Source organism: Uloborus diversus, chromosome 4 (genome assembly GCF_026930045.1).
Source record: "Uloborus diversus isolate 005 chromosome 4, Udiv.v.3.1, whole genome shotgun sequence".
NCBI lineage: Eukaryota > Metazoa > Arthropoda > Arachnida > Araneae > Uloboridae > Uloborus > Uloborus diversus.
In genome coordinates, this window is record NC_072734.1 from 18,115,431 (window position 1) to 18,128,007 (window position 12,577).

Here is a 12,577-nt window from a genome sequence, read left to right on the forward strand (position 1 = left end):
ACTGCGTTTTATTTGAACATGAAGTTCTCTACTTCTAAAAAAACACCCTTTATAAGACAGTGAGAAGCAAAGGGACATAAGTAGATCTTTAAAACTTCGAGTATAACGCGTTTAAAGTTCAGATTTTCCCCCTAAAAATGCTGTATAGCAGCACACACCAGAGCTACTAGTACCAGCTCTTATCTCTAAACAGTGGAGAGGTTGTCCTACCATTATTACTGATTATCTCCAACTTTTTAATTTGGCACTTACAAAGTTCCCAAAAACAAAATGATAGTAGATTATCTTTGATGACAAGGCGAAACGTTAGGAGATTTTTTTGTGAGACAATCATTTGGGCCATTCCACGAAAAAACGGACATTTTGTCCCTCGCGTGACAGCTCATATAATATATCATAATAACAATTGCTTGAACATATAATTTTATTAATCACAGGTCTAATAAAGGAACACACTTATTTTGAAATATCTTTTATTTGAAAAATTTCCATTCATTTTATATACGAATTCAAAGTGATTTCTTTTTCAACAAGTACACAAGCAATCTGCACAAAATAATTTTCTACAAAAAGTTTCTTATATCTTTCAGGCACTGTAAAATATCATAGTTTTTTTAATCGCTACTAATAGGAACTTCACATTGTACTTTACTTTATTTTCTTATGCGGTCAAATAACATTTAAAACCGGGTGAAATGAAAAGCTCATTGAAAATACCTGGAGTAAAATTTAGCTATAGATTTGGGCATATTTTAATTAATGTGGTTCTTGTTGAATATCAAATGACATTTAAAACCCGAATCAAATGAAACTTCATTCCACTGGTGCAAAATTGAACTGTGGAGCATGTAAGTAGATATTTTAATTATTGATGTATTTTTAAATATGAAACTGAATTTTTATTACGTAAAAAAGTTATTTCAAAAAAATGTTTTTCTAGCACTGGCATTTTTATTTACTTCCTCACGACATCTAAGTACTTATATTTCTGTACCTTTAAGTTAGACTAACATAAGTCACATTATCACTACTTTTCAGGTGAACGTAAAAACGTTTGTCTGTTGCAGACAGAGGTGGGAACTCGCGCACTTATAACACTGGTAATTAATTATGAAGGATTTTTTTTTATTTAAAAAAAATTGTTTTGTTATGGCACAGTGAGAATATGATTCTACATACAATGCAGTAATAACCTGAAAGACCAATTTTGGACTTACGTTAGCCTGACCCTGAGGTTCAGATTTTATGAGTCAGAATAGTTGACTCAATCTACCAAGCTCCCCCCTCCCCCTTTCTTGGTTAGCAGATTTGCCCGCGTAATGTCTTGCGGTACGTTAATCCTAAGGTTTCGTACTAAAAAGTTAGAAGAAAAATTAAAACAGGCATCTTGTCTTTTGGTTACTTAACTCAAAAGTATAATACTGAGTTCCTCTCATCTTTGGAGAAAGTGCACCGCATCAGTTGCAGTGAATCTTTTCTGATATTAATCGTTTGTAATTTTTGAAATTGTTACGCAGTCGAAAATGAACTAGATGAAGGAAGGGAAGAGGATTTAAAAGTTTTCAAACTTCTCTTAAACTGGCGTAGGAATTTAAAAATTTAAATGTGATGATGAAAATACTCTTTTGGTTGTAAGTTAAAGTGTTACCTTACATCAAAATTGATCAAACAATCGAATATTTTTATTGCTTAGTGTAAAATTATTGTAAAACTAAACATTATTTCGAACACACAGAAAACATTTCATCGCTCTTGTCCAATTTTTTAAAAAGTTATGAGTGGCTTATGTCATGCGCATTAAGTATGTCAATGCAAAAATGAAACTTTAATGTGCTTTTTCTCGATGATCGTTTATTTATTTATTTATTTATTTTTTATTTTATTTATTTTTAGCATTTCCATGTTATTGGAATCCCTAAGGATCTTTTCTTTTGAAGACAGAGTTTTAAAGCAATACCTTTTGCACTGAGGATAATATATTTAACAAAATTGTGCATTGGATAAGTATTTTATATTTAAAACATGTTATACCTTCATAAACAAAATTTGATAAGGCATTTTTATGATTTTTTACATAATTGATTTAAAAAAAATGTAATCAAAAAATCAAATAATTGCACAGATTTTTATAGCTGATTATTGTGATCATTTAACAAAAGACAGTTTTCAAATTAGTGAAAAAACAAAAAAGCCTTAAAAATGTTAAAAAATTGAAAAAAAAGAAGTAGGAAATATTTTTAAACTTTGAAAATAATTTATTGATTGTAGAATAAGTTTTCATACAATGGTTTCATAGAATTACATGTGTGACTTAAAATTAGAAATTGTTCTGAAGGTAAACTCTAAAAAAATTGTGAACTCTAAAAAGCTTTGAAGTCCACTTAAATATTTAAATGTGTAAAGCGTTTAAGTTAGTGTCAGGACTGCAAGAACCTGGTCCCACCTGATCCAGTTATTTTTCTATTGACTCGGATGATCGACCAAAACCCTATTTTTCGTTTATATCGTTTGGAGACGCAACTCTCTTATTAGAGGTACCTTTTAGACTTCGTAACAAAACTAATTTCGTGCTTTCTCATATCGCTTGATTTTTTTTTCTTTTTTGCTTATAAAGTGAAGAAATCAATTTGTACTGATGTTTTCTTTTTGAATTCGATCATCAAATGCGTGCACTAATACAATAAAATTCTTTCGTCGAGTGAGGTAAGAACCCTAATTCAACAAATCGCATCAGTTTATTCTAACCAATGAAAATTCCTTCTCACGGTAACGTCGACTTGTTGCTATGAGTGCGGTTCGCCTTCAGCGCCAATGATATGAATTTTTGAACTTCGACATTTATTTCAATATCGCTTTTTTATTGATTGTTGTGGCCGATACAAGCGCTTGTGGATCGAGCAGGGCTATAGCTATGTGGATCGAGTCGTGCTATTCCAAATCTAAGTTATTTTAGTAAAAAAAAAAATTAGTTTTGTTAAAAAGTTATTTTAGTTTTGCAATCAGGGTACGGTTACGGTAAATACATAGCCATTATTTTACTGTTCCTTGCAATAATTAATTAATAAAAATTCCTTCGAGTTAAATTTTCCTCCAATCATATTTATTACATCTCATTATAGAACCAATTTTTATTTTCTTGGCGGTTAACCTATGTAATTAGTTAATTTCCAGACGGTTCCAACGAAATGTACATTGAAATTTACTGATATCATTGTCGCTATCTAAGAACTCATTGACTAACTACGCCGTTAGATTACTTGTTTCATAAATACCTCTGAATCAATGTCAGTAAATTTCGTGAAATTTACAACTTACGAATTAGTAAAAGGAGCCGAAGGATTATGACGACTGATATTTTAGGCTTAGACAAAGTCAGAATGTTATATAACTGTTTCTCAGTGTTATCTCTTGATTAAATTAGGCTGAATTTACCTGCTAAGTAAACTTGATTTATTAATATCGTTACAAGCTTACACTTTCACTGATATCTTACCTTCTAGGGTTCTGTTTCATGTTTGAACATAAAAAATGCTACTCACAATCACAACACAAAACTAAAAACGGACAATTTTAGAAACTATGAGATTAAACCAGTGCCTGTTCTATATATAACAATATTTATAATCCTATAAAACAAATAACAATCGTATAGAAACAATCTTTGGCTTGTAGTGCACTGCATCATTTTTTCCATCTATCCAAATGCATTATATGGTAAGGGAAAGATTACAATTGCAACAAGCTTCCCAGTACGAAGTTCTTGAAAGCATAAGTACTTTATTGTACTTAACCCTGAAAAATGTATCTTTAAAATTTTTAAAATAATGTTAAATGCATTTATATAAAATGAGTTAATTTTCTTTTTCAGATAACTGTAAATATTTTATTCATTTTTGCCCCTCGTTTTAATGATCAATGCTTTGGATACTTGGAAATATTTGCTCTAACACATATATTTGCATATTGTTTTTGTTCAGTTATGATCATGATTTTGAACCACGGAGTTTAACATTATAAAAATAAAAAAGTTTATTAAAAAATTCGACTAACGAGTTTTAATAGATTTGCTTAAAAGTTATTGTGATATGACAAAATGTATATCATGTAAAATCCTATTATAAAACATGAAACATGACGTAAAATACTAACAAACTGACTGCAGTTTAAAAAAACCAATACTTTTAATATAAAATGCGATTGTAGAATGTGTGTTTTTTGCATAACGTAATAAAATATTTCACCCAACTCTACTTCTTTCATTAAAATCATTTGGTACACTTATTGTACAAGCAATTCTCGTTCGTTGTTTTATTTTTTGTTACAACTTACGATAGAATGTCACTGAAATGAATGAATATTCCATATTGCGTTCATTTTTATGTTCAAGATTTTAAATGATCGTATAGAGATCAAAACTAATAGGCACATGAATTAAGATTTCAAACTTGAAATGATAGTTTCGAACCTATACTTAATATATCTCAAATATTATGCTGGTTCAACACCGGCCGTGACAGCTACAAAATACGCTGTTGTTCCCGAAACTTTTCTGTTCCATGTACATCTTAGATTATGGTCCTTTTGGTGAGAGCAATTTTTAATAATGGAATTAATGACAGACAATAACTAAGCACGAGGGCGCGGTAATTATTTTTTTAGAATCAATGACGTGAAAGGAAAGCCTGCAAAAGAAACTTAGACTTTCATGGCAGTCGTCATTAGTGTTACTACTTTCTGGTCTTTTAGACCCTGGTCCTTCGAAGAAGTTTTTAACTGACGTTTCGAGTGACATGTCTCCGACTTGTTCAGAGCATGAATGAATACGAAAGATTAGTCTGTGCCTAAACTTCCAACTTGATCATAACCTTAATCCATATTGGATAGGGCAAAAATCTCAAATTTGATCGTATTGCTTCTGACTGGTTGCTAAACATCTGATTGGCTCATACTCTTTGCTAGCTGATGTCCTATCTATTCTAAAGAGGATGCGCCAGTCAGATGCCCTTTCAAGGATAAAGGTCAGTGTTCTGAAGCCATTGAATACGAGATTGGTGCCCAACTCAATGAAGATCAAGATCATGAGCAATTTACAACGTTATGAGTAGATTTGTGCTTTGAAGAAATCCGAGTCTTGTCAGGCGAAGCATCTGCCAGGATTCTCGAGGGTGGACCACGGCCTACAAGCCCTGAAAGTAGTTGTACTACCCTGAAATAAGAATAGGTCGTTGTTATACCAGCATAATGTGTTTGAGAGTCATGTTGTTTACCACGGAATACAACGATGAATGAAATTTCACAAACTACATGGTTCAAAAATGCAATCCGAACAAATACGATTCCTTTTAGCAACCTAAAAATGCAGTGCGCCTTCTACCTTCGAAAGATGAAAATATATAAACACTTTGATACATACATTTAATATTTTCTGAGCAAAATAATAATTTTATTGAAGCTTTGTCTTTAAAAACCAAGTATTTCTGTCATCACATGGAAGACGATTCGGAAACGAATTTCAATCCTTGTTGGACAATCCAGTTTTCCGCAATCGCCCGCTGGCAACTATTAGGTCTATGGAAGAGCACCTGTTTTCTGTCGAATGCATGTTGAGCTCAAATGGAATATTGACACAGAAAAAACAAAGTTCGATCGGAACGAATTATACTTTGCTTTTTACATTCCTGTTTATTTATTTATATATGTGTTTTGATCTGTTGAATTTAAAAATTTCGTATCACCAGCTTGTGTGGAATTTATATCACTTTTGAGTTGTCAGTGACAACAGCCAACGCTTCCCAGTACGTCACTTCCGCACATTCTCCATTCTCTCCGCTGACTTCCGGATTTACGAAACTTTCAGTCGGGGACGTATTTCGTGGGCGCAACTTCGAGAAGGAGTTGGAAGAAAATGGTAATGTTACCTGAAACGAGAAGTCGAGAGAAAGTTAATGGTGAGTAAAAGGCACTGTGCTCCTGTGGGACTTCTGAAACTAATTTCGGAGAAAAGATTACGAAAGCATGTAGAAAAGTTCTCGTATGAGACTGAATAATTACATTGAATTAATTATTATTCATTATTTTATACTGACGGTGCAAAACTTGAAGTATTTACTTGTAGAAAAGGTTATGTGATGATTAACTAAATCTGAAAAAAAAAAAAAAAATTCTTTGATTTAGCAAGCAATGACGTACCTTAGATGTAACCGTTGCTAAATTGTTTGCATACTAAACATCATGAAGATTTGCAAAAAATTGCAAATCAGGGACGAAATACAACTCTCCGCTACTCTACGTTAACTCTGGGAAGTTCAAAATGTTTGCCTTTCACTGCGTGCAAACAGCTTTGTTATACTTTCTTCTATATCCCTTTCAGGGGCGCGTCATTAAATTTTGAGAAATCTTAAGAAAAAACACCACAAATGGGTTTATTTGATCATCTAGACATAGATTTTTCAGTTAAAAAAAATTTTTTCAGAATTTTTTTCACTGGGGGGTGGTGTCCTCATTTATTCACACCCCCCACCTGGGGAAGGACAAAAACATGTTTATGCATGTAAAAATGAATTTGAATCTTTTCGAACAATATGATTGACTACCAGGAAAAAAGAAGAAAAATGATTCACTCTTTCAGCGCTAATTAAAAATTTTAAAATCTGAAAAAAATTCCAATTTTTGGGGTAAACGAAAAATTGAAAAATTGATGATTTGAACAAGAAATTGAGCTTACGAAAAAAAAATTTTTTTGTTATTCTGCCATCTAATGTTGTTCAATGAACTTAAAAGAAGAGGACTCAAGCGATTTTGATTCAAAAAATTCGGAAAAAAGAGAGAAAAAAATTCATAAATTAGTGGTTTCACAGCGCAACCACCGCCCCTGAAAGGGATATCAAAAATTTTGAAAAATATTGAGTTAGTTAAAATATTCAACTTTTGAAAGATTTACACGCTTAAAGAGGTGCTGTTACCATTTTGACCTTTTGTAAAATATCTGCTTGTTTGTACGGAGTCACCCCCCCCCCCCCCGCTCTAAATTAAAACGTAATGCATAGAATATAAAAAAGGTTGGTACAAATAGGTATCATATGTCCCCATGGGAGGGCTTGGTGCTGATTAGTTTCAGGCGACAAACACTTCAAGGGGAAGGGGGGATGGATAAAAAGATTGTTTAGAATCATTTGAAGGTAGACTCGCACCCTCCACATCCTTGTGAGCTATTAATAATAAAAAAAAATGTGTATTCAATTTGATATAGTTATTCTAATCTTCATTGTGAAGATTCCTAAGTTTTTGTGTGTGTGGGGGGGGGGAGCCGTGGATGCAGGCGCGGTGAAAAGATCAATTTCTTGCCAAATCTTTAAATTTGTTGCTTTCTTAAAATTTCGGCAGACTTTAAGCCCTTATATTTCGATAACGGGTGCACGAAAGTAAATAATTTGTGATTCAGAAATATGTCCCAAAATGCTCTTTGGATTGCTGTCTTTAGGAACTTTTCTCATCATTACACCATTTGTGTGGTTGCCTGGTCAGAATGGAATACGACCTTATGTCCCATTGTTCGTCTGGATGGGCAGACTACCGCCCCTCTTAATATTTCAAAACAATTTAGAATCATCCTGCATACAAAATGATACGATTGAGATTTAAGAAATCCTTACCCATAATGTTGAGGTGTAGCTTGTAGTGGACAAAAGGAATGTAAACAAGAAGTCCCGACAGCACAAAGGAGGAGGCGTACAGGTATTCGATCTGCGGGTTCTCGACGATTGGCGCCACCACCAGAAACACGGAGATGACCAAGACCACGTAGGCAATCCAAATGGGGACCTGTTGGCGTGATGAAAGAAGCAGGTTAACTCATGTAATGCAGTCTTTCAAAAATGCATGCAACAAAATGGTGAACTGTTTTATACTTGAAGGATTTCAAAGCAGAATTCGGTTACGCATACTTTACATGTTCTTATAAAAGTATTTATTGTATGTTAACATCTTGAAGAACATGGGTAAAATATAATAAAACAATCTCCTTAAAAACTACATTTCAAACCCAAATTCTTAATTTATCTTACGATAGAAATTTTTTCAAAGTTGATATTTTGCAAATAATATTGCACTTAGGTGAAAGGATAAATTTGAGCGGAAAATATTTTTTACTCTTTTAAAAACCACGAAAGCTTTCAAAAACACGGATAACGGGAGCTCTTTTCCTTTATAGGTGTGCCACGGCTCTCTTTCAATATTTTTCGCAAAACTGATCGAAACAAAATTTTTAGCGGCTCGCAAAACGCTGCGAAAATTGAGACATTGCTGAAATTTTATGTTTAATTTAGGAATAAAGCAATCAATTAAGTAAGACTACTAGTTACAATTAAGCTAAAAAATTCCAACAAAAAATGAACTAAACCATCAAAAGATGTAAAATTTGGATCTGTCGTAAGATCTATATAACATTTTGACCTGTTTTAAACTTGTTTTTTTTTTTTTTTTTTTTTATTTCTCTCGGTTGTAGTTTCTCCCTTGTTTCAGTCTTGAAATTTCAGGGAGACGTTCACAAACCCTAAAGTAACTAACTAAATAAGGACCTGGGGACAAACAAATGAGTTACATAGTTGATTTATGTTCACAAAACTGCTGATACTATCAGAAAATTTCTTTATGCCTAGTCTGGCTAGATTTCTGAAAGGTTCAACTGGAACACCAGAATGCCCCGACCACCTTTCCCCGTGTCGTGGGTATTCAAAAGGGTCTCACCCTTGGTTGGTTTTTTGAGCTTTAGAGGGTGGTTCATTCTCAATGCTATGAAAAGTAATTATCCTAAATAATCCTTTCCAGTTCATTACTTTTAGACTTTTTTGGTCATCTATAGTCAAATTTAGCTATAACTGGGACACTGGGATTATGTCTGAAAATCAGGACGTCTGGCAAATGTAGTAACCTGTGCAGCTACGAAAATATTTCATTAGAGTTATAGTATTTGTAATGAAAAATAAAGGTCTGCTCTCGGAATATTAGTAAAATCATTGAGAAATACGGTGACATTAAGGAACGAAAACCTTTGTATCGTTAGTACTGCTTTATTCATTTTACTACGAACGTTTAAAACCTACCATTTTCTTATTCTTGCAAATGTAGCTCTTAGTTTCGTTTTCGAAGCTAAGAATGGTGGGTGCTTGTTTCTCACGGGGCTCGGTAAAGTTCCTATAAACAAAGGCTTAACTTATCTGGCAAACTCGTTCAAACTATAGTGAATCAAATTCACAGCTTCAGAAGCTGCCACAGAAAAATCATAGGTAACTTTAATTTGAATTAAAATATCCAGAGATTATAGTTACAGTTAAGTAGTAAAGATGTCGTATCTAGTTACTTAAGTAATTGTGAGTCAGGCTGATTCACTATCAATAAAAATACCAGTTAATATTAGGATACATATTTAATTTAGATAATAAGCTACCAGTGTGAAGATACTATCAGCTATTCTGAGAAGGTTTTTTGCCTTCAGCTCTGTTATGGCTGTTCCAGACTGACGATCCCAAATAAGGGTGATACAGCAGTATCTGGATGCCATAACGTGCTTGTATTTGCCTGTAATTTAGATAATTAAAAGGAGAAAAATGAATATGTTATTATTTAGCACAACGAAAATATGTGAGAATAACGCAGAATGCATGAAAACTTACTTTGTTTTGAATTACAAAGTCATCAGTGAGGAAAAAACTTAAAAATAATAACGAACGGAAACAGTAACTGATTTCATTTATTAAATTATTCAAGTATAAAATTAAATCTCGAAATTGAGGTATGAATATTTTTTTCTTTATCTCTTTATCTGAATGATTTTCTTTGTTTTACATTTTTAAAACATTTAATTCTTTCTTTAAAATCAAAGTTTTTCTGTAGAATTTAAACTTGATAGGTTCCATCTTTCAAAGCATTTCTATAACAATTTTTAGTTTTGTTTTGGGAATGCTGTCATGGGCGAAGTTTTGAGAGTCAAAGTTAGACTCGCAACTTCAAAAAATGAAATTCCAGTTTCCAAAAATTTCAATTCACACGTAAAAGGCTGGTACGTATAATCTGATTCTGATACTTCGGGTTTACTGAAGCTTAAAGGCGTACATTTGCTAAAATAATAGTGAAGAGCCGTTTTGCGACCCTTGGAGTTATCCCAATCTAAGAGTTTCTCCTTTTTCCATCTCAAACTTAAAAATGAGCTCGTCCAAGGTCAAGCAATAAGTGAACAAGGCCACACTATACGAGCTCTAGTTGCACTTTCTTCTCTTAAATAGAGGTTTAGAAAAAGTTAACATTACAATTAGTTAATCTCTATTACTAGTATCTACCCTTAATTTAACTCCATTTCCCTTGAAAAATGACGAATGTAAATCAAGTAAACATATACTTTCCTTCCAATAAATGTTATTTCGTCTATAGGAGAATACAAATTACGAAATTGCATCTGGCTTGTGTTTAATAGTTCAGCTATGGTACAATAGGTGTTCTTAGCTCGTTGCATTTCTCCCGTTTCAAAATTTTTCTATGGCGTGAATTATATTTTTAAAGGAATATAAAAAATGTAAATAAATTAAATGAAACTTATAAAAAGCGTAGTTACGTTTAAAAGCATAGAATTTTTGTGTAAACACATTTACAGGGGTGCCCCATGGGAGGTCGCGGGAGCCCACTCTGACCTTCCAAAAAATAATGTTTCTTATTTGGAAAATTTTGCTGACGATTCGGCAAATTTGGGGATAACACTAAAACACTGATGTTCTTTTTTCTTTTAAAATTATTTTTAAGAATACCTAATGTTCCTTTCCATTTGATGATATCATATGTCTGTGTATGCTCATCATTCGATAAAGCTCACAATTTCATTCAGCAAATTAAGAATTTAACCCCCTTCCAAAAATTTTAGTTCGGGACGCCCTTACACATATATTATCTAACATACCTTAACACCATCAAAAATTTTGTTTCACGAAATTTATTATTTTTCTCTACGTGCAAATAAGAGTTTGCACTGTTAAAGATTAGTTTATCTTATTGAAACCACATTGAAAAGTGTTCTTAAAGTATTACTCAACAATTATCGCTATTTTTGAAGTGTTCATCGAAACAGAACACAGAACATATTACGACAAATTATTTTATGGATTTTTTTTTTCAATTTATTTTTAAAAGACTTACAATTCAACAGTAAAATACTAATTGACTTGACCGTAAGATTCACTAAAAGGCGGATTAAAGTTCGTAATGCCGTCAAATGTAAATTAATTTAGTCACGTTCGATAAAAATTTGCTCATCAAGCTCAATATTGAGTTTTCATACTGAAATTCTGAATGCAACTTTGCAGCACAAATGTATGTGGGAAAATTTCAAATATTATAAAAAAGATCATAACTAGAAATGAACATTTCATGTTGAATGAACAAAGTATTTTCATGTTTTTGCTTTTTAAAAATCTATGATTCAAATAAATTTTTCCGCATTGTCTTTACTAATAATAAAGCTAAAGTCTCTCTGTCTGTCAGGATCTCTCTCGGTCCGGATCTCTGTCTGTCTGTCAGGATCTCTGTGACACGCAGAGCGCCTAGACAATTCGGCCGATTTTCATGAAATTTGGCACAGAATTAGTTTGCAAGCATAGGGGTGTGAACCTAGAAGCGATTTTTCGAAAATTCGATTTGGTTCTTTTTCCATTCCAATTTTAAGAACAAAAATATCATAAGATGGACGAGTAAATCACGAAATTATCATAACGTGGAACCGTAACATGGGCACAAGCCAATTGGCGAGATACGAAATTGTCATAACGTTGAACCGTAACATGGGTACAAGCCAAATGGCGAGAAAATTCACCACACATTATTTGTAAATATACGGGCGAACCAAAAGACCTTTTAATTTTTCTATTACGGGCAAAGCCGTGCGGGTACCACTAATTTAAAATAAATTATACGTATACAGGTCATTGTACTTATATATTGCTTCTTTCCAAGTAATTTATTAATCAGCTTTCTTGTACTTAATTAATTTTTAATGCGTTTTCGCTATCACATGTCAATGCTTCTCAGTTCGAATGTTTTCTAAAAATCTTCATTATGTGCTTTAAAATATTGAAATTTGTTTCGCACTGGCGAGAATTAAAAATGATTAATGATTTTATTCAATAACGTGTAACAAAAGTAAACTCTAAATAAATAAAAATTAATATAAAAAACAGTTAAAAACGATCATTTTACTAAAAAACAAGTAGCTGTAATAATAATCAATACTTTCATATATATAAAACTTTGAAATAAATATTATTTAAATTGAAGTTTTAAATACAACACGAATAAAAGCATCAATGACATCTTAAATTAAAAGTTTTATAACAGTGGATGCTCCCTTTTTCATGAAGTTTAATAAAATTATACAACAGCGTACAGTAGAAAAAAAAGTTAGTTATTTACAACAGTATCAAAGATTTAAAAAATAATTTCGATAGCTATTTCCTTTCATTTTTTAAAACTTTACTTTTAGTCAAAGACTTGTCCCCTTTGTGCTTAATTATTTGTATAGACTTAATTTTTTGCATAT

General features: G+C 32.3%; 1 protein-coding gene across 1 annotated transcript in view; it reads right to left on the reverse strand.

Moving 5' to 3' along the window:
• Positions 1–5,436: 5,436 nt before the first annotated feature.
• LOC129221654 (b(0,+)-type amino acid transporter 1-like) overlaps positions 5,437–12,577 on the reverse strand; it is a 151,733-nt gene continuing 144,592 nt past the window's right edge. Inside the window, exons 13-14 of the mRNA XM_054856182.1 lie at positions 7,653–7,821; positions 5,437–5,918 (exon numbers count right to left, since the gene is read on the reverse strand). Of these exons, the coding sequence (XP_054712157.1) occupies positions 5,854–5,918; positions 7,653–7,821 (234 nt within the window). The 3' untranslated portion in view covers positions 5,437–5,853. The remainder of the gene's footprint in view (positions 5,919–7,652; positions 7,822–12,577) is intronic.